General features: G+C 45.3%; 1 protein-coding gene across 1 annotated transcript in view; it reads left to right on the top strand.

Moving 5' to 3' along the window:
* The window catches only part of Thsd4 (thrombospondin type 1 domain containing 4), a 552,915-nt gene that overhangs the window by 493,591 nt on the left and 33,254 nt on the right, over positions 1-26,070 (top strand). Inside the window, exon 8 of the mRNA XM_057768152.1 lies at positions 25,023-25,198. Coding sequence (XP_057624135.1) covers positions 25,023-25,198 — 176 coding nt within the window. The remainder of the gene's footprint in view (positions 1-25,022; positions 25,199-26,070) is intronic.

Here is a 26,070-nt window from a genome sequence, read left to right as displayed (position 1 = left end):
AAATCAAGACATCAAAGAGATGTCTATATTCCTATATTCATTGCAAAATATTTTTGTAATAGTCAAGTTGTAGAAGTGACCTAAGTGTCCCTTGGATGAATAGGTAAAGAAATTGTGGTATGCCCATACAACTGAGTATTATTCAGCCTTAGAAAAGAAAGAAATCCTGACATTTGTGGCAACTTAAATGAGCCTAGAATGTGTGATGTGCTAAGTGAAAGAAGCCAGGCATGGAACAGCGGATATTACTGGGTACCACTTAGATGAGGTATCTAAAATAGTTAAATCAAACCAGAAAGCAGAGGGGTGGTTGCCAGGACCTGGCAAGGAAAATAAACAGAAAATATTAAAGAGTTCAAAAACTCAATTATTAAAGGCATATCAGCATAAGGATTATAGTTAATAATATTGTCTTATGGACTTGTAATTAGTAAATCTTATCCTAAAGTCTAGAAGAGCAAATATTCAAAAATGCCTAGAAGTTTTTGAATAAAGACAGGTGCAAAATACAGTTTTAGATTTATTTATTTTATCTATATGAATGTTTCTTGCGTGTATGTATGTGCACTTCATGTGTGCTTGGTACCCAAGACAATCAGAAGAGGGCATCAGATCCTCTGGAACTGGAGGTACAGAAGGTTGTGAACACCATGTGGGTGCTGGGAATGCACCTGTGGGTGTTGGGTCCTTTGAAAAAGCAGCCAGGGCTCTTAATGGCTGAGCCATTTCTCCAGCCCCAATAAAAATATTTATTAATTGGTAGCTTCTCTTTGTCAAAAGACTCTATTAAAGGAAAATAGCAAACTGAGAACTATTTAAGAATACAGAGAAAGCAAAAAGCTAACTAATGGTTAATATCTCTAATATTTAAAACTAGTTCCTGCAATACCCTCAAGGTAAAAAAGAAAAGAACTCACGACAAAAGAGGCAAATGATAGAAATAGCTCATTCCAGCAGGAAAGTCCTGATTATGTAACACGGGAAAAACTGAGTTCCAGTAATGACCAGGACAGTGCAGAACTTGAGGACCTGAGTCTGATCCTCAGCACTTAGGCATAAACACATAAAATAAAATAACAGTTTTAGAAGATAAAAGATGGTAGGTCCTAAGGAATGATATCAAACATTAACCTTTAGCCTCCACACGTTTATGCATATGAACATATGCACACATACACATTCTCAAAAATAAATAAAAGTAAAAAATCTTATGAGCACACAAGAATGTTCATCGCAACCAGTGTTATAAACTGAAAAAAAAATGAAATGCAGACTAACTAATCAAGAATAAGAAAATGGTTAGCTAACTATTTGTGCATCTGTGATATTATGAAGCGTTCCTTAGCCCTGACTATAATGGAGTACCTTTGTATCTAGTGAAGTACTTTGAAGTGATGTTGGAATGAAAGAAATTGTAAAGCCCTATTCATATCTTTTTAAAATGTACTGTTTAAGGGTTGGACAGGTGGCTTAGCGGTTAAGAGCTCTGCCTGATCTTGCAGAGGACCCAAGTGCAGTTCCCAGCATCCACATGGCGTTGGTTAACTTCAGCTCCAGGAGATCAGATGCCCTCTTCTGGTCAGTGTAGGCACTGCATGCATGTGTTACACAGACATACAAGCAGGCAAAACACCCATACACATAAAACAGAAATTTAAGTGCAATTATGTATCGTTGCATTTGTATGTGTAAAGAAGTCTGAGGAGAACCTTTACTGGCTGGAGGTGACTCTGTTAGTGGCATGAAGTGACTGTCGGGCTGAGGAAATGGAGAAATTAAAACATCTACTTTAGGACAGTTAATTTTTTTTTTAATGATCCTGATTTATTTCTGTTATTTTAAAAAAATTGAAATTGCTCTAATGAAAAACATATGGAGCATGAAATGCCAGGGGTGGGATGGCTATGCAGTCTATACATCCAATCCGGACGGCGTCTTGGGCAGACCCAGCCTACCCAGCCTCGTTCCCATAGGAGGACACTGAACGGAACTGTCTGATGATGACTCTGTGGCTCCCCTGCAGGCACCGGGTGCCCTTGCTCTCCTGGCTGCCCAGCAGCAGACTCAGCCACAGCCCCCAAAACACCGCTGCCATCAGGCCAGAGCCTCGGACAGCACCCAGAGGAGAAGGGAGGAAGTTGCCACCGACTCCTTAGAAGTTCCCGTCTTATTTAAGCTCTTAATTGATGGATTTCATCATTTCCAATTTATTGTTTTAATTAAATTGGATCTTTGTAAAAAGCTGTTTCACTTAAAGGGACCTTGGAGACCTTTCTTAGTCCAATCCTTCCATGTTACACATGGAATCGGAGGCCCAGGGAAAGACAGTTAATAACTCGTCTTTAGGATTTAGGACTGTGAGCGGGGCTCAGCCTCATTAAGGTCCTTGGGTTTTATCAGAGCCAACTCCTGTTCCTGCTATGCAGAATGTTATTGCCGGCCTCCGCTGCCCAGCTCCAGAATGAATGCGGCCATTTGTTGTCGTGAGAACCAGTAGCCAGCCAGACCGTCAGTTCCTTTATTAAACCAAGTTCTGACCTGGGGTTCCACATGGGATGCTCCCTGTTTCTTATGTGTGCTTCTCTGTGCCCACGAAGGCGGCCCTTTCTCCACACTCAGGCAAGTCCAAACCCCTCGTCTATATTAGATGCCATCTCCTATCGTTCTCCCTTGCAGCATCCTGTTTCCAAAGAGCCGGAACCCGCCTTTGACAGGGAGGATGTTGTTCATTGGTTTGTTTTGAGACGGGGTTTTGCTATGTAGTCCTGGCTCGCCTAGAACTGGTATGTAGACCAGGCTGGCCTCTGCCTCCTGTGTACTGGGATTAAAGGTGTGCACCCCACTTCGCCACACCATTTTCTTATGGTTATCACCTACTGCAAACAAACACACACACACACACACACTGGGACCAGATGAAAAGGGCACATAAGTTTACACTAAACTTTACAGTTGTAAGTTAGGCGTTTGTTTCATTATACAAACATTTCACTTATCTAGAACACTAGAAACCAGGCCCTTGGCTCTGGGCAGGCAAAGGCCAGTTAGACAGAGCCTCTCGCTACAGTGGCTTTCGTGGCTGGAGGCTCATGGCACCATGGAAACAACAGTAATATTGGACGCAAATTCAACTCTGACTCAGACACAGATGAGCAGTGAAGGGGACAGTGATGCCGTTTTCATGGACTCTAGTTAAAGTGCTTGACCTGGAAAGGGTATGAGAAGTGACTTCGGGTTTCTAATCAGGAAGGGAGGAGCAGTGCTCTACAGAGCAGGAAGGATGGGTTAAGCCAGGCACCCCTAAACCAGCCTTCCAGTATTTGGTACAGTCTCCTACAGGCATCCCCTGCATGAGGGAAGGGAAGCCAATGCTAAGAGCACCCCAGTCAGCAAAACCAAAACCCCAGAGATAAGCAGGCCCACATTCTCCAGAGACGCGAAATTGACCTCTGTCATAAGCACGGCTCCATGGTGGAGAGGAGAGTCTCCCCCAGCTCTGGCACCTTAGATGGGTGCCATTCTTCCCACTCACGGACAGTCCTTTGTCCCTTGACATTCTAGATACTACTGTCCTGGAGATGTATGTTACTAGCCCCAGCAGCTGCCCGTCCGTCCAGCTGGTTCACCCTGAGGGTGGTGGCTGGAGGGAAGTGAGAAGCTTGGAAGCTTTTCATCGAGTGGGAGGGGTTTCTAGATCCTCACCCACTCAGTCACTGCCACGCGTGCCTGCTGTACACACAGAATCAAAGCAAGAAGACAAAAGAGCTGGGTGTGAGCACCCTGCTCCAAGACTTTGTGGTCAGTCTACCTGATGAGGGAGACGTAATTAAGGAATTCGCTCTAAAGAACATGTAAATGTTACAGGAGTCCAAAGGGAAGGTGTGCTTCTAATGGAATGGGGTAGAGAAGACTGAGGAGGAGGGTAATACGGTGAATACCAAAGGACCAGTGGGTTGGGGACCAGCTCCCAGGATGAGGGATAACATCCAGAGACCCAAGAAATTCATAATTAAGCAAGTGTTTCTCAACCTTCTGTGGCCCTTTAATACAGTTCCTCATGTTGTAATGACCCCTTACCATAAAATTATTTCATTGCTACTTCATAACTGTAATTTTGCTACTGTTATGAATCATAATGTAAATATCTGATAAGCAGGACATCTGACATTTGACTCCCCCAAAGGGGTCGCTACCCACAGGTTGAGAACGACTGTTGAGTACCTTGGTCTGTCCCAGGTAAGCCAGTGAAGACCAGTTCTAACTGCGCTGTTACCTAAGTACGATCCTTCTCCCTAGGCAAGCCTCCAGAGATACCAGAATGTGGGTCACGGCACGGGCTTAGCCTCAGCACGCAGCAATTCTGGACCACTTTTGACAGAATGAGGAAGACAGGGGTGGGGGAGTCACCAGGGAAACCATCAGGTCCCATATCGGTGATTAGGGAGACACGGAGTCAGTGACCAGGAGAAAATAAGTATAGAAGATAAAAAGATGTGATCAATTTGGGACACGCTGGTGTATATGAAATAGGCAGAGGAATGTTCTAGCAGGTAATGGATAGGACAGTGCCACCACACAGGAAGGAGCTTAGCATCAAAATATAACTTGGGAGTCATCTCTCCAGAGTGCAGAGTCTAGATGGCCCAAGTGACAACACAGGGAGGGGAGCAGACGCTTCAGAACTCATCACAGAGTGTGCCGGGAGCAGGACTGCCTTCCCAGAATTCCATAGCAACTCCAGGGGAGAGGAGACCAAGGATTAGGTCAAAGGGGACCAAAGCCGGAGGTTTGAGAGTTAAGAGAGATTCAGGGAAGGGCAGCTTAAGTCTTAACACCAGTGGTTACTGTGCTGCAGCCATGGTGCCTAGAGAAAGAGGCAGAGGGACCCAGCAAGAGAGCACTACTCGCCAAGCGGTGGTGGCACACACCTTTAATCCCAGCACTCAGGAGGTAGAGGCAGGCCGATCTCTGTGAGTTCAAGGCCAGCCTGGTCTATAAGAGCTAGTTCTAGGACAGGCTCCAAAGCTACAGAGAAACCCTGTCTCGGAAAAAAAAAAAAAAAAGAGGGAGGGAGGGAGGGAGGGAGGGAGAGAGAGAGAGAGAGAGAGAGAGAGAGAGAGAGAGAGAGAGAGAGAGAGAGAGAGAGAGAACAAACTACTCTTGACTTTGATGGTACAAGGCCCCCAAAGAAAATGTCATCTAGGAAACCTGACAAGAAAGACAAGAAAGAGATTAAAGAGGGCCAGGTCTAAGGCAAGATAATGAGCTTCCCTTTCCTTTTGATAGGCTTCTTCCAGGGGGTCCGAGAGAAGGCTGGAGATGGAGGAGGAAGGGGTGCATGATAGAAGGTGACCTGTTGACAGTTGATGTTAAGCCTGAGCTACTTGGGAGGACCAGTTATGGGAAATCCTACGGAAGGATCCACCCTGAAGTCCCAAGCATCAGGTCAGGCAAGGAAGACTGAAGGGCAAAAGGCGGAGGCTCAAACCTAGGAAGAAACCCAGAGTTAAAGGTAGCAACTAACAAATGTGCTATTATGGAGAGGCCCAGACAAGCTGGTGAGCCTGGAAGCTAAAGGAAGATGCCCTATAGGGACAACAAGGTTTGTTCTTAAGGACAGAATTGAATAATCAAGCTAAAGTCTGTTAAGCCACACATCAAACACATGACTTCTCTGCTGATGCTGGACTTTGACTTCCAAACATTTTAATTAAACCAACATGTAAATGTTGTAGATATCGAAAGAGCAAGGGTGTTATTAATTGAGACCACTGGCCCCTTTATCCTCACAGATCATTTCCTCTTTCGTTCCAGGCTCAGGGACAGGCATTCCTGCGGCTCTCAGCGATAAGGCCCTGAATTTCAAACCAGTTTTGTTCTGTGTACTGTCACAGCCTCTTCCTTATCTCTCGGGTCCTTTTGAAACCAGCAGTTATCAGATCAACATTTAGCTTACTGGCCTTGGCTGGGTAGGTAATTTCCACCCTGACTCACGACTTCTAAGAATTCAAGCCAAAATTCCAGGCTGGCTTTTAGCAATAAATACTGTGATTTGCGACTAACCAAGCGAGCTAACATTTTGCTTGGAGAAAACATCATTTTTCCCAAACAAATGTCTTTCAAATAAGAACAATTTCATGGTCTCCATTCCCTCCACCATGCTTCCCAGTGCTAATGAAGAGCCAGTGCATTGTATGAGAAACACCTTAGAACCGTTAGAATCCAGTTTTCCCTGGGGTTTGATTTCTGCTGTGGAAGCTGCCATCTTGCAGGAATGTAGGGCTTCTCACTGAAGCTTTATGTCCAGTCACTGTTTACAAAGTTAATTACTGGTGTGTGTGTGTGTATGTGTGTGTGTGTGTCTGTCTGTGTGTGTGTGTGTCTGTGTGTGTGCCTGTGTGTGTGTGCATGTGTACACATGTGTGTGTATATATATATGTGGGTATGTCTCTGTGTGTGTCTATGTGTGTATAAATATGTGTATCTCTGCATCTGTCTCTATGTGTACCTGTGTATGTATGTGTATATTGTGTATCTGTGTGTGTGTGTGTGTGTGTGTGTAGGCTGGGGGAAGGAAGACATTGTGTGTCCTGCTCTATCCTTCTCTGCCTTACCCCCTTGAGACACAGTGTCTCACTGAACCTAGAACTCTGCAGGTGACCATCCAGCCTGGGCTATGCTCCTGTCTCTGCACCACACACACACACACAGTGCTGGGTCACAAGGCATGCCCAGCCCTGCCCAGTTTTGTACAGAAGCACTGTGATCTGGACTCAGTCCCTCATGATTGCAGAGCAAGTGCTCTTACCCACTGAACCATGTCCCCAGATCCCTTCATGTAGCTTTTATCTGGCCCAGCACCTTGGACACAAGACAGAAGCAGAGCCCAGGGCTGTAGAGGCTAAGGTGGCTGTGTCTCCAGTGGTGTGTCCAGAGAGCTCAGATCCAATGGGGGAAAGTTTATAACTGTGATAATCAAAGACATGACTCCTAGATTACTAGTTACTGTGTTTTAAAACCAGTGTGGGTTTTGTTTTGTTGTTGTTATTGTTGTTGTTGTTTTGAGGTTTGGGGTTTTGTTGTTGTTTGTTTTTAAGTCTAGAGGCAGAGCTGGGCATGGTAGCGCATGCCTTTAGTCCCAGGAGGACTTTGGTGAGTTCCTGATCTACATAGCAGATTCCAGGGCAGCTAGAACTACATAAGCAGACCCTGCTGACAGAGAGATTGGGGGAGGAGGGGGAAGGAGGAAGAGAGAGAAGGAGGGAGGGAAGGAAAAGAACCTGGAGACAGCACACCTCCTTATTGCGGCTCCTGGCATGGGCCATGCCCAGTGTCTTGGCAATGAATGTCACACCTTGTCTTTGGCCCAGTGCTAAATAAGAGAAATTAAGGCTTGCGATGGGAGTCTGGAGTGAGGGAGCCCCAGAGGCATTCCTAATGTCCACATCGGAGCTGAGCTGGAAGCTGAAAGTTTATGTTAAGAGCATCTGCTAGAGATTTTTCAAGTCTGAGGGAAAAGTCAAGTCGGGAACTAAGAGGAGAAGGCATATGCAGGAAGGCATCCAGCATGGGATGCATTTTAAATTTTTGCCCAGCAGGTTGCTATAAATTGTGTGTGTGTGTATGTGTGTGTGTATGCACGCACACGTGTGTGGGCATGTTTACACCCAAGCACATGGCAACCTTCCCCACAGAGGTTTTTAAGTAACCACATAATTCTGTCAGCTTCTAGACCAAGGGGCCCTCCACGCTGCCCTGAACTCTGGCCTGAATCCTCAGCTCTGTGGCAGCGCCTCCTGCCCTGTGGTCACCAGGCTACACACAACTGCGTCTGGGTGGCCCTGGAGCGCTGCCATGTCAAACACCAGCACTAGCCAGAGGGTTTGAGTTCTGTGAGGTCCTGTCACCAATCTACAGTGGACAGCACAGTTCATGGGTGGCTCCGAGGCCAGTGTAAGGACCGCTAAAAGGGGCTTTGGGTCACATTTTCAGCCTCCGTGGATTGGGCCACACTGCTGTCCTTTAAACTCAGTTCCTTCACCTGAAAATAGGAACTGGAATAAAGAGGGCTGAGGGGGAATAGTGTGTGGCTTTACTTTGCAGCCCATTAAATGCCACACCACAGAAAAGAGAAGAATCTGCAGGCTCTACTAATTGGATTTTCTGGGTTTTGTTAGGCCTCAGTCAGAAACTATCCAAATTCAAGGTTGGAGGGCAGAGATGTTAGCAGACCTACCTGTGTGAAAAAGAGGGCTTATCACCCACGAGGGCCTAGGAAGCTGCAGCAACAGAAACAGTGCAGAGAACAGCAAGGGTGAGCTGTATGTGGGAGCGGGGAGCCCAGCAGTCTCCAAAGACAGAGCCCTCAGGGGCTGTGAAGCAAAGGGCTCTTCCTGGGAGGTGAACATGGGAGGGGGGGTGAAGCTGTTCACTGGTGTAGCAGAAAGCAGGACTTCTGTATGTGTCATCCAGTAGTGGGAGGGAGAGGCCTCAATGGGCACTCACAAGGTGGGGATCTCAGCTCTCTTGAAGCAACAGGGTGGACTTTACTGCAAGCTGGAATCACCTTGGAAACATTTTCACCTCCAGTTACCCAGTCTGCACCCACAATTTAATTAAAGCAGAATCTCTGGAGATGGGGTCCAAGGTTTAGTATATATTTTTTCAATCCACCAGGACTTGCCATGGGCAGTCCAGTCTGATCTACTTGTACACAACTGAGCAAAGGGTTTAAGCTGCTGGAGACAGAAGGATTCGTTCAGAGCCAGGGTGGACAGCACCCGTTGATGACAAATTTGAGCATTGCGTACATGGACACACCGAAGTAAATGGCCCTCAAGTTCCTGCCCTTGAGGTGGTGGTGCTGAAACAAGTCCCTGATTTGGAAGTTTGCACATTTCTTTAGCTCCAAGGAATTAGTTATTTTTAATATATATCTATATCTGTATATGTATGTATATATTTAAAACAAAGAAATAGAAATGCCATCCCACCCTACCCCACCCCTACGCCACTTAAGCTCTTCTCCATGATGACTTATGAAAATCACAAACCCTGAGGAATGCAGCTTTGAAAACCACTGAGGAAGAAAATGGAGTTCTCGCAGAGTTGAACACTGTACTCAGCCACTTATTGTGGGAATCTTGATTATTTTGGTGACCTGAAATAGCCAATCCCAAACAGAGGAGCGCCAGGGTAAATGACTGCAGACCTGAGCTGCTTGTTAGCTGGGAACGTAAGTGGTGTCTGCGGGCTTGTGGCTGAGCCAGTGACTTAGAAACTCGACCGTCTCTGCCGTTGATGCCACATGAAGACCTAAGAGCTGCCCTTTCCAGCTCACTGCGTTGCAGAAAGAAACTGCAAGGCCCTTTGCCTGAAAATCTCCGTGATCTCGATCCATAAGCTGAGGGTTCCCTTGCGTCTAGCTGTTCGGTGTGCAGAGCAGGTCTTTGTCCCAAGCGTGCTCCTCAGGAGTCTATTTTACACCGCTGTGTCTCACCACCGTCCCTGTCACACAGACTCCGCACCAAAGCCATAGCCGGCACAGGACTCCGCACCTCCCCATCGTCAGCTATGGGAGGAAGAAAACAGAAGCAAAGACAGAAGGTTGATTCTTGGTTCTGCTCTTCGCCTGCTGTGTGGATGCAAACAAGTCATTGGACATGTCACCCTGCTCTCCAAAATGAGATTCTTGTCAGGCCATGTTATTGCATTTCTATAAAACCAGCACTCAGGAGGCCGAGGCAGGAGAGCTGTGAGTTCAAAGCCTGCCTGAGCTATGTTGTGAGTGTCTCAACATATGCACAAACAAGAAATGGAACTCTATGCTCTTACCTGACGTGTGGATCATTGTGAGAGCCAATGCCAAAGTCCTCTTAAGTTCTGTAAAACGTGTGGTTATTGAAAGGAAAAAGTATAACACTGGAAGGACTTCTGTGTGCATATGTATGGCACACATAATGTAAATAAGATTCCAATGTGCTTAAGTTGGCGCTCTGGCTTCAGATTTGTACTAGACTGTTCATTCACCACAGTTTTAGGTTTGCAGCAAAAAACAATTAGAAGGGGCAGAGATTTCCCATATACCCCCCATCCATCATATGCATGGATTTTCCTCTGCTGGTGTGTGTGTGTGTGCGCACACACATGCCTGCGCATGTATATATGGGAGAGTGTGTAGGTGTACATGTGTGTATACCTGTATGTGGAGAACAACCTAAATGACAGGATCTCTTGTTGACCTGGAAACCATTAATTAATAAAGCTAGGCTGCTGGTTAGTAAACTCCAGGCATCCGTCTCCTCTGCTCTCCCAGTACTGGGGTTACAAGTGCACCTCACCATGGCTGTCTGTCTTTTCCTTTTGACACGTGTTCTGGGGAGTTACAGTCAGGTCATAGTCACCTCTCCATTGTCATCTTTTGTTTTGTTTTGTTTTTGTTTTTCATTTTTATTGATTTTATTAAACTATACATTTTCCTCTGCTCTCCTCCCTTCCTCTCCCCTCCCCTTCAACCCTCTCCCATGGTCCCCATGCTCCCAATTTACACAGGAGATCTTGTCTTTTTCTACTTTTCATGTAGATTAGATCTTTGTATGTCTCTCTTAGTGTCTACGTTGTTGTCTAAGTTCTCCAGGATTGTAATTTGTTGGCTGGTTTTCTTTGCTTTATGTTTTAAAATCACTTATGAGTGAGTACATATGATAATTGTCTCTCTGGGTCTGGGTTACCTCACTCAAAATAATGTTTTCTAGATCCATACATTTGCCTGCAAATTTCAAGATGTCGTTATTTTTTTCTGCTGCATAGTACTCCATTGTGTAAATGTACATTTTCTTTATCCATTCTTTGGTCAAGGGGCATTTTGGTTGTTTCCAGGTTCTGGCTATGACAAACAATGCTGCTATAAACATAGTTGAGCACATGTCCTTGTGGCACAGTTGAGCATCCTTTGGATATATACCCAAAAGTGGTATTACTAGGTCTTGAGGGAGGTTATTTCCTAATTTTCTGAGAAATCGCCACACTGATATCCAAAGGGGCTGTGCCAGTTTGCACTCCCACCAGCAATGCAGAAGTTTTCCCTTTACCCCACAACCTCTCTAGCGTAAGTTGTCATCAGTGTTCTTTTTCGAGACAGGGTTTCTCTGTAGCTTTGGTGCCCGTCCCGGAACTAGCTCTTGTAGACCAGGCTGGCCTCGAACTCCCAGAGATCCGCCTGCCTCTGCCTCCCGATGCTGGGATTAAAGGCATGTGCCACCACCACCCAGCTGTCATCAGTGTTCTTAATCTTGGCCATTCTTACAGGTGTAAGATGGAATCTCAGAATTGTTTTGATTTGCATTTCTCTGGTGACTAGGGATGTCGAGCATTTCCTTAAGTGTCTTTCAGCCATTTTAGATTTCTCTGTTGAGTTCTCTGTTTAGGTCTGTCCTTCTTAACAAATGGTGCTGGCATAACTGGATATCAACACGTGGAAGAGTGAAAATAGACCCATATCTATCACCATGCACAAAACTCAAGTCCAGATGGATCAAACACCTCAACATAAAGCCAGCCACACTGAACCTCATAGAAGAGAAAGTGGGAAGTACACTTGAATGCATTGGCACAGGAGACCACTTCCTAAATAGAACCCCAGTAGCACAGACACTGAGAGAAACAATTAATAAATGGGACCCCTGAAACTGAAAAGCCTCTATAAAGCAAAGGACATGGTCAACAAGACAGAATGACAGCCTACAGAATGGGAAAAGATCTTCACTAACCCCACATCAGACAGAGGTCTGATCTCCAAAATATACAAAGAACTCAAGAAACTTGTCATCAAAGAACAAATAATTCAATATAAAAAAATGGAGTACAGATCTATTGTCATCTTTAAGACATATTTTGCTAGTAGTGGTAAACAGAAACTCCAAGTAGACTGTGACAAACTAAGTTTGAGTTATAATCTCCAGATGATAGTCAAATAATTACAACCAAAAATCCAGGAGATAAATTATATAGAATTAAAAAATTCAAATCTCAGAGAAGGAAAAGAGGGGACAGGGAAATAAAAAGGAGATAAGAACACTAATAAAATAATAGACTTACAGCTGACCAATGGTTGATATCAATACACATTGTCTAGCACCCACAGGTAAAGAGCCATGTCATCAGAACAGACGGAAAGAGAAAATCCAATGTACTGCCTGCAAGAAGCCCACTCTAGATAAATGGTACACACAGATTAAACTTCAAAGGGCAAAGCCTGGCAGTGGTGACCCATACAGTTAATCCCAGCACTCAGAGACAGAGGCAAGGGGATCCCTCTGAGTTCAAGTCCATCCAGCCTGGTTTACATAGTAAGTTCCAAGCTAGGGCTACATGGTTAAGACAATGTCTTGGGTGGCGGGGAGAGACAAACAAACAACAAACAAACAAAAATCAGAGTGTAATGAATGGAGAAACAGAACTATCCACAAGTGTACTTGAAGACTTTAGTATCCAAGGTACTTGATTTAAAAAAAAAAAAAAAAAAAAGGCTAAGCTGCTCTGTTCCAGTCCCTGTGCAACAGCAGTAGAAATATGTTCTTTTTCGGTGCCTGTGAAGCAGCCACCAAGATAAACTGTGCCCTGGGCTATAGAGCAGACTTTAACAAATTTATTATAATTACAACCATATAAGCAGTTTTTTTCCCCAAACAACAGAATTTAAATGAAAATCAGTAACAGGAAACTGGAAGCTTCTCAAGCATTTAGAGCTGAACAATACATGGAAATGAAGCAACAAACTTCTAAATAATTAGCCAATTCAAAATGAAGTTTTCACAGGGTAGGCGAGATGGCTCAGTGGCTGAGATGCTCACCTCGTAGCCCGATGATTTGAATTCAATCACCAGGTCCAACATGGGAGAAGGAAGCAACTGGTTCTCACAGATTCTTCTCTGACCTGCATGCACGTGCGCACGTGTGCACACATACACACACACACACACACACACACTAAAGTGAAAAAGTTTAAGTAATAAAGTGCTGATGTATAATATAATGTGGATGACCCTTGAAAACATGAACGAAGTCAGTGATAAAAACCACGCATTTGTTTATAGGCAATGCCTATAGCACAGATAGCAGCTACCTAGGGGTGGAGGCGCAAAGCTGGAGCACTGCTGAGTAAGAGATTGCTTCGCAGAATGATGACAGTGTCTGAAAATTGTGCATTAATGTTAATGGTGCAGCTCTGCAAATTAGCTCAATGACCTGTACACTTACTTACTTACTTATATATTTATTTATATTTTGGTTTAGTTTATCTGTGTAAGTGTTTTGCCTGCATGCATGTATGTCTGTGAACTGTACACTTTAAAATGAGGGAAAATGTTAGCATTATAAAGAATTATAGCATATGAATTTTGTCTCAGTAGAGCAAAATGGTGTTAGAGAGATTCTCAGCCATTAAGAGCACTTGATGCCCTCCCAGAGGACCTGAGTTTGCTTCCCAGCACTCATATAGGCTCACAACCACCTATAACTCCAGGGGATCTTTTGGCCTCTGATGAGCTAAAAGATGAGAGTAACCAACCACATATATGAGGCATATGTTCGCACACAAACGCACACACGCACACACACACAAACGCACACACACACAGCTTGTATTTATCATTTGCTTTCCTGTTGCTTTTATTAAACACTGTGACCAGATGTAACTAAAGGAAGAGAGGGTTTATTTCAGCTTACAGTTCCATAGGAATAAGGGCATGGTGGCAGAAATGGGAAGCCGAGACATCACATCTTCAACCATGAAGCAGAGAGCAAACTGAAAGCAGAGCAAGGCTTAGAAAAAGTCCATCCCCAGTGGGGTACTTCCTCCAGCAAGGCTGCATCCTACAGCTCCCAAATCAGCCCCACCAGCTGGAACCCAGTGTTCAGAAACATGAGCCTTGTTAACATGGTGTAAAAACTAGAAAGAAAAAAAATCCTTAAAATATTTTAAAAAAATAAAAAGAATAGATCAAAGATAAAAGGCCAGTACATCTCAACCCAACAAGATTTAGTCCAGGAATGCAAGGCTGGTTCAATGCTGAAAATTTACTTCCTTGAAGAACTGCAAAAGTCTTTGGGTACCAAGTTACAGTTAGTTATGTGGAAGAAGGGGTTTCTGAGAGACTAGTGCACAGTAACTGACTGCAGATAATAATGCCATATGTTCCAGCACAAAAACAAAATGAAAAGTATTTAAATGGATACCTTACCCTGACTTGAACATTATACAATGTATGTGAATTGAAACATTACATAGTATCCCACAAATATATAGAGTGTTTATGTGTCCATTTCAAATTTCAATTCCTTAGAGCTGAGGAAATGACTCAGAGGGGACTTGTTAGCAAGCACTAATGTCTGAGTTCAAATCCCTAGAGCCACATGGAGAAAGGAGAGATCGAACTCTCCTAAGTTGTCCTCTAGCCTCCACTTATGCACTATGGCATACACTCGCCTGAGTGTGTGCACATTCATCAAATAGAGGTTTTTGTTTTAATTTAATTACTTGTAGATCACTTGCCTAACATGCACAAGGCCATGAGTTTAATCCTCAGCCCACAAAAATATCAATAATAAGAGTTCAGTTACTGTAATTCATTATGTTAACAGACTGATACAGAAAAAAAACCCATCTCAATAGATAAAAGAAACATTTTAAATATTCAACATCTGGGCTGCAGGGATGACTCTGTAGGTAAGTGCAGTCACTATGCAAGTGTAAAGACTTGAGTTCAAATCCTTAACACCCATGTAAAAAGCTGGGTGTGGCCATGCACACACTTGTAACTCCATCACTCTGGAAGATGGAGACAGGAGGATGGCTGAAGCTTGCTGGCTGTCAGCCTAGCTCCGGGTTCATTGAGAGAACCTGTTTCAAGGGACAGAGAGTGATAGAGCAGGACACCCAGGTCCTCACTTGGCCTCTTCCTGCATACCTGCACGCACGTGTGTGTGCGCGCATACACACACTCACACATACACACACCTCAACACTCTTTCCTTGTTTAAAAAAGAAGAAGAACAAACACAAACAATAAAGGACTGGACTTCCTTCACTGTTTTTAAAGAGCTCTACAAGACAAGCATGGAAAGGAAGCTACTGCTGAACGTAACATCTCTGGTCCGTCAGGAGCAAACCGCTCACTGCTCCAGCTCACTCTGTACTGGAAGTTCCGGCAGAAAGAAAAAGAAATCAAAGGTACATTGATTGTAAAGAAAAACATAAGGCATGATTGTGTGCCGGTTAAACAGAGAATGTATAAAGAGCAGTGGTCCACAAGAAAGGCTGGAAAGGATTTTACTGCCTAATGGTAACACAAGGGAATTTTGGAGGGCACTGAGACTCTACAGTTGTAAAACACCGAATCCATATCTATGAAAGTCGAAGTAACTCTTGAATCAACGTAATGTAATGTTCGTCCTTAATGCTACGGTCAGTAAGGAGGCAACTCGGGGCTGTTTCAGCCAAGTCAACTGGCAGGCTTGGCTTAGTGAGATAGGTAACTGGCGTGAACAATAACTGGAAGGAAGGGACCCTATCCAAGAAGCCGTCACTGTAACCTCTAGAGACCAGTCTACCCTGCCTCCTGTGCTGGGAGGCAGCCCGCGTGCTCTCCTTGCCAAGTGCCACTTCTTCCTGTTCTGGGGCTGTGCAGGGGCTGTGCTCTGGGAACTGGGCTCCTCTGCCTCCCCTATGCTGCCATTGTCTCCTTTAGCACCTATCACTTCTGGGGTTCTGAGAAAAAGAGAGTTGTGCTTACACGGCCTCCAAGAACCTTCCGTCCTTCAATGTCATGCCTGAGTGTTTCCCACTGGCATGTTTATTTGCCGGGATTTTGTGAGACTCCAATGTCACATTATTTCATAGTCTGTTCCCATTGCTGCAGCAACCAGCATGTCATCAGGGAAGAATTGATCCACTGCTGTGACCTTTGGAACCAGTTTGGTTTAGGTATAGTTTAGTAGAGTTCAGATATTCAGTCTCCCGTCCTGCCCCTACCTCAGATAAATTTATTTCCAATTTCTGCCAAGTTGGGAAAGAAGCTGTTTCAGTCATCTCCACTGCTCATGGCAAATGACTGGAGTCTTACAGCAAAGGGAATCATTGACGCTTCCGTGGGTCTAGCCACTTCAGGGCTCTGCGGATGAATCAGAGACGAGTCCTAGAAAGATTTGTGTTTGACAGCATTTCAGAGACTGTGAAAAGCTGATCTGTCCACCTGCCTGCACATCCCTCACCGTATTTCCTGAGTTCAGTGTTAAGCAGAGAGTGGGCTGTAGAGAACATAGGGCAGGGCTGGGAAGATGGCTCAGTGGGGTAAGGCATCTGCCTCGCAAGCAAGAGGGCCTGAGTTCTGATCCACTTTAATGTTTAACCTACATTAAAGCTGGATACGGGGCCGGAGGGGATAACTCAGCAGTTAAGAGCACGCACTGCTCTTGGATCCAAGTTCGGTTGTAATTTAAAAAGGTACTCAAATCACTAGTATTGAGTGACCTTTGGGAAAATTGCTTAGAAGAAATGTGGAATTAGTATAGGCACGTGTTCATATATCTACTCTAATTAAAAGATGTACTTGGAGTGGGAGGAGACCGTGTGTGTGTGTGTGTGTGTTGCTGTCTGATGACCTGGACTTTAAACTTCAGCTGACAGCCTTGTGGGCTGGTGTTATGCTAACAAAGATGGTGTCATTAAATGGCCAGCACCTGACCTTGACCTTGGGAAGATGCTGCCATCATCCGACAGCATCTGCTCAGTGACTTTTGGTTGAAATACTAAACGAGACAGCACTCTTGCCCCAGGAAGAGTCTAACTGACAATGAGGGGGCTGTGTAAGTGGTTGACAGGTAAAATCACAAAAGACCTTGACCCTGAACCAGAGGAGAATGAGCTTTATAATTTAGACATGGAAATCGGGTGGCCGAGGACAGGCAAGAGGAGGTAACAGCATGCAAAGCAGGTGTGTGCAAAGCAGGTGTGTGCAGAGCGGGTGTGTGCAAAGCAGGTGTGTGCAGAGCCGGTGTGTGCAGAGCCGGTGTGTGCAAAGCAGGTGTGTGCAGAGCGGGTGTGTGCAGAGCGGGTGTGTGCAGAGCGGGTGTGTGCAGAGCGGGTGTGTGCCCTGCCTCCAGGTTCCTCCACTGCTTGAGTTCTTGCTCTGACTTTCCTCAGTGCTGGCCTGTGATGTGGAGTGTAAGCTAAAATAAACCCTTTCCTCCCCAAGTTGCTTTTGGTCATGGTGTCTTCTCACAGCAATGGAAATCTGACACCACCACCCCCAGTGGGCTTCAAGCCATTCTGTCCCAAATGCCCTTCCTCCTGCTCTGTCTGGAGAAACAATACTCTTGAACTGCAGATCCATGCTCAAATGTCAACCTTTCCCAAGAGCCTCTGCACTCCATAGAAGTAAGACCAGCCTCTTCTTGTATTGACGCCAGGATCCTTAGGGCTCCTGAAGTTCCAGGTTTTGCCATTTCTTTCCTGCTTCCCCCTTCCCCCACTTCTTTGCCTGGCTTCTTCTCTGACAAGCCATGTGTGGTTGCATTTCACACATTATTCAAGGCTGGACAACACAGATACACTCTTTTAAGTCATTAAGGATCCAAAGGAAATGTGGGGTCAGAATCAACCACGTGTCCTCATATTTTAAAGACTGATAATTACCCATACTTAGCTACAGTTTAGCAATGAAATAACAAAGACGTGGCATTTTCCTTCACAAAGATCTTCATTTCTGTGTTGACTTTTGTTTTCTTTTGTTTATAGAAACAGGGTTTCTCTGTGTAACAGTGTTGGCTGTCCTGGAACTTGCACATTAGACCAAGCTGGTCTCGAACTCAGAGATCTGCCTGCCTCTGCCTCCCAAGTGCTGGGATTAAAGGCATGCGCCACCACAGCCCGACTGTGTTCTAAATATCATTTTAAAATCAATGGACCGGAGCATGGATCACTGAGCAAAGCATTTGCCGCACTGGTGTGATCCCCAGAATCTCCATAAACCAGATGTGGTAGCACATCTGTAACCCCAGTGTTCCTACAGCGAGATGGGAGTGGGGACATGAGAAGCCCTAGATGCTCGTGGGTCAGAGTGCCTAACGGATACAGTGGTGGTCCTCTTGGACACCAAGTGGAAGGCAGGACCTGACAGCCCAGGCTGTTCTCTGACCTCTGTGAGTACACTGTGGCCCACACAAATGCCTGCATGCATACGCATGCATACACACATCATGCGTACACACATTTTTAAAATGTGTCATGGAGTTCTTCCCTACACCGACTCCTGTCATTCACTTTGGGGCATTGGAGCCTCCATTGCGTGGCTACCGGCATTATAATTTACTTAAGCAGTCTCACTGAGAAACGCTGAGATAGCTTGTGTACTTAGGGGGCGCCAGCATCACAAACACTTTTGTATACTTCCAGAAATGGATTGCTCAGGTACTCTTCCAGAAGTAGAATTCTTTAGCCAGAGTACACACAGGGTTTTAACAGTGAGATCAAATTGCCCTCCAGTGTGGCAGAGCCGAGTTAAAATCTCATCTGTTGCATTGTGGGTGCTTGTTTACCTTGTACCTGACAGTATTGGTAATACTGATTTTTTTAATGTTAATCCAATATAGTATTCTTCCATTTGGCAAATGTCTGTGTGGTTAGCAGTGTGCTGCACCCTTGAGTTGCTCTGTGAAGCATCATCAGCATCTTGGCCTTTCTGGAGCCTAGTGGGAGACAAATACATGGAGGCCTTGCAGGAAGGCTCTGTGTCTCGAAGAGCACATGAGGGAAGAAACGGGCTGGGCTGAGAATAAGGTACCAGTCAGAATTGGTTGTTGCTGAGTGGTGGTGACACACATCTTTAACCCCAGCACTCGGAAGGCAGAGGCCGTCAGGCAGATCTCTGAACTCAAGGCCAGCCTGGTCTACAGAGTAAGTTCCAGGACAAACCAGGGCTACACAGAGAAACCCTGTCTTGGGAGGGGGAGATTCAGAGGTGAAGGGGGCATTTCTGGGTGAAGGGATAGCAACATGGAAGTAGTCGTGACAGGCACTTGAATTCCTTTCAATGGACTGTTGGGAACAGAAGCTAAAGAAAACTGTGTCTGGACCATTCAGAGAAATGAGCCGTGCTTGTTTTCATTTTTTTTTTTTTCTTTTTAGCATGTTTTCACATGCTCTTCAGGTGGTAGTTGCCCACAGAGAACAGAAGAGGGAGCTAGAGTTACACGTGGTTATGAGCCACCCAGCGTGAGTACTGGGCATGGCAGAGCCAGGTCCTCTGATAGAGTAATAGGCAGACTCTGTCAACTGCTGAGCCATCTCTCCAGCCCCCAAATGTGTTTCTTTTCTAAAAATGTGTGTGTTTTTATTTTGTGCTTATTGGTATTTTGCCTGCATGTGTGTCTGTGTGCCCTGTGCAAGAAGGGTGCCTGCAGAGGACTAAAGAGGGAATCGGGGGTCCTGGAACTGGAGAAGTAGAGGGTTGTGAGTCACCATGAGGGTGCTGGAAATTGAACCCTGGGACTCTGCCAGAACATCAAGTGTTCTTAACTGCTGAGCCATCTCTCCAGCTCCCCACTCTCCTTTTTTTAGACAGAGTCTCAGGTAGTCCCTACTGGATTCAAATTCACCAGGCAAACAAGGATGACTTTGAAATTCTGATCCTCTTGCCTCTGCTCCAAGTACTGACATGGCAGGATGAGCTACCCACACCCAGCTTTATACAGTGTGGGAGGAGAACTTAGGGCTTCTTGTATGCCTCGTAGGCATTCTGCCAGCTGAGCTGTCTCCATCCTCCTCCTCTGTGAATAAATTCTAAGATGCTCAGTATACTTTCCCTCAGTTTCTGCCCTGGTATTCGGATCAGGTTTGAGTGTAAGGCTGGCTCAGTGGGTGCCTAAGTATGGTGACTCTTCTGTCCCTTCATGAAGCTTCCAGCTATGAAGGCTTAGTCTCTGGGAAAGCCAGCTACAGAAACACTGCCAAAAATAGTTTTAAGAACAAAAGAATCTTTATGCTAAGAATAAATGGAATCTCGGTTTTGCAGAATTCAGTAAGATAGACCATGAGCGTGACCCTTACTGAATCTGGGTGGTAGATAATTAGCGGGGTGTGACTAGCCAGTTCCTGTCTAACTGTTTATAGCTAAATTTCCCATCATGGAGTTTTAAAAGTGAAATTGATTTGTCCTGTAAGGAGACAGCACAAAGAGATGGAGACCCCAGGTATGTTTGTGGCATTTAAAACAGAGATGTCCTTTTTTAAACATCTGTATTAATTTTTTTAGAATATCTTTTTATTTATCCTTTGACAGTCCCATACATGTATCCTGAATCTCCATGATGCCCTCTGCGGTACCCCCTGCCACTCTCTCTAGACTGTCCTCACTGTGTCCCCTCCCACCTCCGTGCCCTCCTCTGTCACTGCTGTCATCTACTGAGTCCAGTTGGCGCTGCCTGCTGGAATATTCACTGCCCTTGTTGGCTTGGTGTTGTCTAGGCAACCATAGCTGCAGTGGGCACCTGAGTGTCACAGCCGCGTCATGTCTGGAAGAGAACATTTCTCAGCGCTCCTCCCCATCCACTGGCTCTTACATTCCCTCTGCCTCCTCTCCCAGGATGTTGCCTGAGCCATGGGGGATTGATGCCAATGCCTCATTCAGGGCTGAACACTCAACAGTCACTTGTTCTTGGCCCTTTGACCCGCCAAAGTGAGTCTCTGCATGGCTGTCCACTGCAGAAACAGGTTTCTGTAGCCAAGGCTGGGAGCAACACTAATCTTTGAGTTTAAACATAAATATCAGAAGTCAGTTTGGCAGCATATATACAAATGGGGACCTCTTTAAGCCTAAACCTCCATTGTCATATAGGTTTCAAGGTGCCAAATGTTTCTAAAAACCCCGTCCTACCCTCCCTTTAGTCTAAGACCTTTTTGCCCGTCTTCTCTCCTACCTTAACTGTCATCCCAAGTCCTCAGGAACTTAAGTAACTTCATGTCCCTGAAGAAGTGTGTTGTTACTTAAGACATAAAGGTTTTCTTTTGTTTGGCAGTGGCAGGGTTGTCATGGTGACAGGGTGAGGCAGCAGCAGGTTACACTGTAGTTGTAATCAGGAAGCAAAGATAAACAGGAAGTAGGGCTCCACTAGAAGCCCTCAAGGCCCACCCAGAGTGACACACTTCCTCCAGCAAGGCTCCACCTCCTAAAGGTTCCACGGCCTTCCCAAACAATCCCGCCCTCTGGAGTCCAAGTGTTCAGTACACTGGTCTGTGGTGGACACTTCACGTTCAAACCACAACAACCAGCGTCTGAAAAGTGAGGCTAACAAGAGCTGCTTAGCAACATGGTGAGGATTACATCTGACAGCAGGTACAGAAGTCTCCAACACAGTCCACAGGCTCAAAAGCCACAGAGGCTGGGAAGGTGGCCCAGGATTAAGGGCACTTCCCATACAGGCATGAGGATCAGAGTTCAGCTCTCCAGGACTCAGGTAAATTCTGGGGGTGAATGGAAGCCCATCTACAGTAAAAGCTCTCTGTGAAGATGGGAGCCCCAGAACAAGGCAGCCATGCTAGCCATATCCAAGGTATAGTTGAGAGGTCCTGCCTCAGTGGATAAGACTGAGAATGATTAAGAAGGACCCCTGACATCAAACTCCAGGCTGACACACCCACACACACATACACATGCACACATATATATACATATAAACACACAGCACATAAATATGCATGAAAAAAGCCTAGAGACGTCAGGAAGGGAATAAAAAAAAAAAGAACAGACATGACCTGGAAGACCAGAAAATCATGTGGCCCTCTTGGCTTTGCCACTGTTGGTAAGCGTACAGTCGGAATTGTAGGAAAGATGCTGTCTTGCAAAGAGAAAGGCAAATACTATAACTGTCATAAAAGATCTGTGTTCGTCAATGAGACTCAGCCTCTATTGTGGGATATTTGATCACACTGTGAACCCCCAGATTACACTCCCCACTCCCCCCAAAGAAGTACCTATTGACTCTTCTGTTGCCCCCCCCCACAGTTCAGTAGGTGCCTCTTTGGGGGGAGTGGTTCATCAACCACTGATGGAACCAAAACGAATGGAAAGTGGCAGCCTATAGACCAGGGGATGGAATAGTCAGTACTGAGGAAGGAACCACGAAATCAGTGTGGCACTATTGGCAATAAGACAAACAGCTAGGAAAGCAACAGGAAAATCTCCATCTTCTCCAGTCATGGTGTGTGCAATGGTGTAACCGTATGATCTTCAGAATGGAAAGCCACTAACTGGCAGATAAATGGCAAGGAGACTTGTCCTGGGAGATGGCATGACCTCGCAAAGGTTAGCAAAGACATCAAAGTTTATGTAGCTCATACAGGCAAGACAAACAAAACATCTGAAAATAATGAAATAGTAGGTAAATTAGCATCATGTTTAATTAAGACTAAAATATTAAAATTTGCCAGGAGATGGATTCAGAATAAATCAGCAAGAATGATAGATTATACACCCAAAATACTTGAAAGTTTACCCCTACCACTAAAAAATAATGAGAAATGGAGAACCAAATTAAACCAGTATAACCCTATAAGAATAACCACTATAAGGAATCCATAGCCAGGTGGTGGCACACACCTTTAATCCTAACACTTGGGAGGCAGAGGCAGACACATAAGAATTACAGTGATTTAAACTTAAAAGCTCTTTACAAAAGACAAACTAAAATTCAAAGTAAATGTCTTTTATGACATAAAAATAAATACAATTGTGTGAGTTTGTGTGTGTGTGTGTGTGTGTGTGTGTGTGTGTGTGTGTTTGGTTGGATCCTCCAGCTCACTCCTGCTTGATCCAGAAAGCCTGTCTCTGTCTCCCAACCCCACCCACTCAGAGTCTCTGAACAAGGGAAAGACACACCAAAAAGTCTGGCTCCACAATCTTGGCAGCTAAAAGCTGCCAGCCCACCCGAAGTGTTTGGCTTTTGACCATACTTGGACACAAATCTAACTTGTGGCAAACATATCATCACTCTTGCCTACAACCTATATAATCTCCCTGCTTGAGTTTGGGTGTGTGACCTCTCCAGCCTTGATCTCTGGGACTGGACAACCTGCCTGGGAGTTGCTTTGCTCAAATAACCCTGTTGCTATACTTTTTCAATTCATCTTGATCTGGCTTACTGTATCATCAGAGAAACCTATTACTGGGGGGACAAAAACCTATTAATAGGTATATTTATCCACATATACCAAGATATATTTAGCTTCAAATTTTCAAAAAAAATTAATTGAAAGATTATACTTTTTCTGTTGCCAAAAAAACATTTTGCCCTAGGAAAGATATAACCTGCCAAAGAAGGAACCTCCCCCCAAAGTTAGGGTTGGGGCAGGGTTTTGCTTTTATCTTTTCATGAAAATAAAAGCATCCAACCAGAGACCACTGTACAAGTGAAACATCCAAAGAAATGGGACAGATCATCAAGAAAAAATGTCCCAAGAAAAAGAGCAAATGGGCCAAGTGGTATCTCCCGCCTCCTCCAGCTGACTGGCCTGAAATCCCAGACTAGTGCCAGCACCGATTCCACCATCTTGCCTGAGCAGCGGCCCCTTCCCGCTGGACAGCCACCCAGTGCTCTGCTCCAGTTGTGGGCATCTTTGGTTTGACTGCTGTGTTCTACCTAGCCAGGATTGCCACTGAGCTGACAAATACCACCCAAAGATCAGCTTCGGACTACAAACTTCTCAGGACATTCAAATTGCTGAGTTCTTATGAGACTGGCATGAACATTTTACAGAACTTTGAACTCAAAAATACTTCATGCTAAAACTGCCAAGGAAAGTACAACCAAGCTGGACACTGTGGGAAGCTTGGTGCAAATAGCTATATTGTCGTAAATAGTCTTAGAGTTCAAAATCTTCCCTTTCTATTTACACAGAAAGGGGGAGAAATGTTGCAGGATACTTGATCACACTGTGAACCCCGAGATTGTGTTATTTAGTGATAACTGTTCCTAGTTGTGGTGTGCCTCAGTCCTAGCACACACCTTTAATCCAAGAGAATTCTGCTGGAATGTTGTGAACAGGATTAAATAAAGTCAACCATAGGTCAAGAGGCAGAGCATACTACCAAGTGACCGGAAAAAAATCATAGAGAGTAAGAGGGAATCAGGAGGATCGATAGAAAGACGCACAGGAAGTGGGGGGGGGGGACATCTAGTTGCAGAAGTTTTTGTTTTTAATGGTATGGAAAAAAGCTCTCTTTCTGGGACATCAGAGGAGGATGAAGCAGCAGAGTGCTTTCGCTGCCTCTCTGAGCTAGCAGGTTTTCACCCCAGCATCTGGCTCCTGAGTCTTTATTAGAAAATCGACCCATTGAGATTTAGTTAAAAACAAAAAAGGTCCTCCTGTTGAGGAATGATGGACAATGAGTGGGGACAGAGACTGATCAGAGCTTGCAATCCCCTGTAGAATGAGGCGTCCCTCTGAGCACTGTTGTCTACCCCTGAGAGAATCCAGGGCCAGTGTTAACGCGTCTTCTTGTTCCACAAGAAAAGCCAGGACTCTCATTTTTTTTTTTTATGTGAAATCCCAGTTCTTAAATTTAGGCTTCATTATATTCAACCAAAACAAAGAAAAAAGAAAAAACACTACACAAGCCAAACCAAGCCCATCCATGGGCCAGCATCAGCACATGGTCTGGAGTGCATGGCCCCTCACATCAGCAATGACAGTTATATAAAGTAGTTTCCCTCCCTCGTGTCTAATTCTCCCCTTGTGTTCTCTGCCCTCTGTCCTCAGCCTTTGCTCCCAGCCACTCCCACCCATCCCTCCTTTTGGTCCAGGTCCACATGAAAGGGAATGGTTGAGCTGAGGTCGTGATCAAGCCAGAGATGATGCTCACAAACCCTATGCATGCCTCAGGCCGTTAGATGAGCAGTTTAGGTGCTCAGATTGCTTTCTTGGGCACACCCTGAGCTCACCAGAGAAACTGTATGATTTGTCTCCACAGCCTTGCGAAGCCGCTCTGGCCGCTCCATCATCAACGGGAACTGGGCAATTGATCGCCCGGGGAAGTACGAGGGCGGAGGGACGATGTTCACCTACAAACGACCCAATGAGATCTCCAGCACTGCCGGGGAGTCCTTTTTGGCTGAAGGTCCCACCAATGAGATCCTGGATGTCTATGTAAGTTTGAGTGTTTTGTGGGTGCCCTCTGGATTTGGGATCCTATGGCTTCCAAGAAACACACTGAAAAAATAACACATCTTTGCCTGGGCTCGATAAAATCATTTGAGTGAGGCCTGTTTGAGGGACCCCTTTCAATGCTTGGCGTTGGTCTCTGACATTTACCCCTGAATGTACAAGACTCACAGAAACCATAAAGTCTACCAGGTGCTTTATCACCCTCGGAGTTTATGGACCCAATAAAACCAATTTTATTTGTTGAACCAAATCAGAGTCAAACAAATGCCATGTTTCATGAGCCCTGGAGTTCCCCCAGGCTCTTCCCTCTCAGCGCTAATTTGGTGTGTTCTCTTTTATGGCAAGAGAAAGAAAATGCCAAGGGCAAAGCAACCCACTCCAGGCCCAGCCTTCTCAACGCCATCAAGGCAAATGGAGAAGGACCACTCCCTGTGCCCCTGGATGAAATGGTGAAGCTTTGGCTGCACCACAGTGCCGGGCTTCACACAGCCGGGGATGTGGCTGCACCACAAGGTCCCGCTTCACACACACACACACACACACACACACACACACACGCAGCTGCACCACAGTGCCCCACTTCACACACATGGGGGCTGCGGCTGCACCGTAGTGCTCCGCTTCACATACACGGGGCTGCAGCTGCACCCCAGGGCCCCGCTTCACATAGACAGCCTGTGATCACTTTACTTGAAGCCAGAGTGTTAATATTAAATTGCCCAAATGTTGTTTCTAATGGTCTTTTAAAAAGAAACTACTAGAAGGGCTTGGGGAGCTCCCTCTGTCTATAAAGTTCCTGTCTTGCAAGCATGAGAAACTGAGTTCCAGCCCCAGCACCCATATAAAAGATAGCT

This window comes from Chionomys nivalis, chromosome 4 (assembly GCF_950005125.1).
Source record: "Chionomys nivalis chromosome 4, mChiNiv1.1, whole genome shotgun sequence".
In the NCBI taxonomy this organism is placed as follows: Eukaryota; Metazoa; Chordata; class Mammalia; order Rodentia; family Cricetidae; genus Chionomys; species Chionomys nivalis.
Note: the sequence above shows the minus strand (reverse complement) of the source record. Positions and strands in the feature narration are given on the sequence as shown.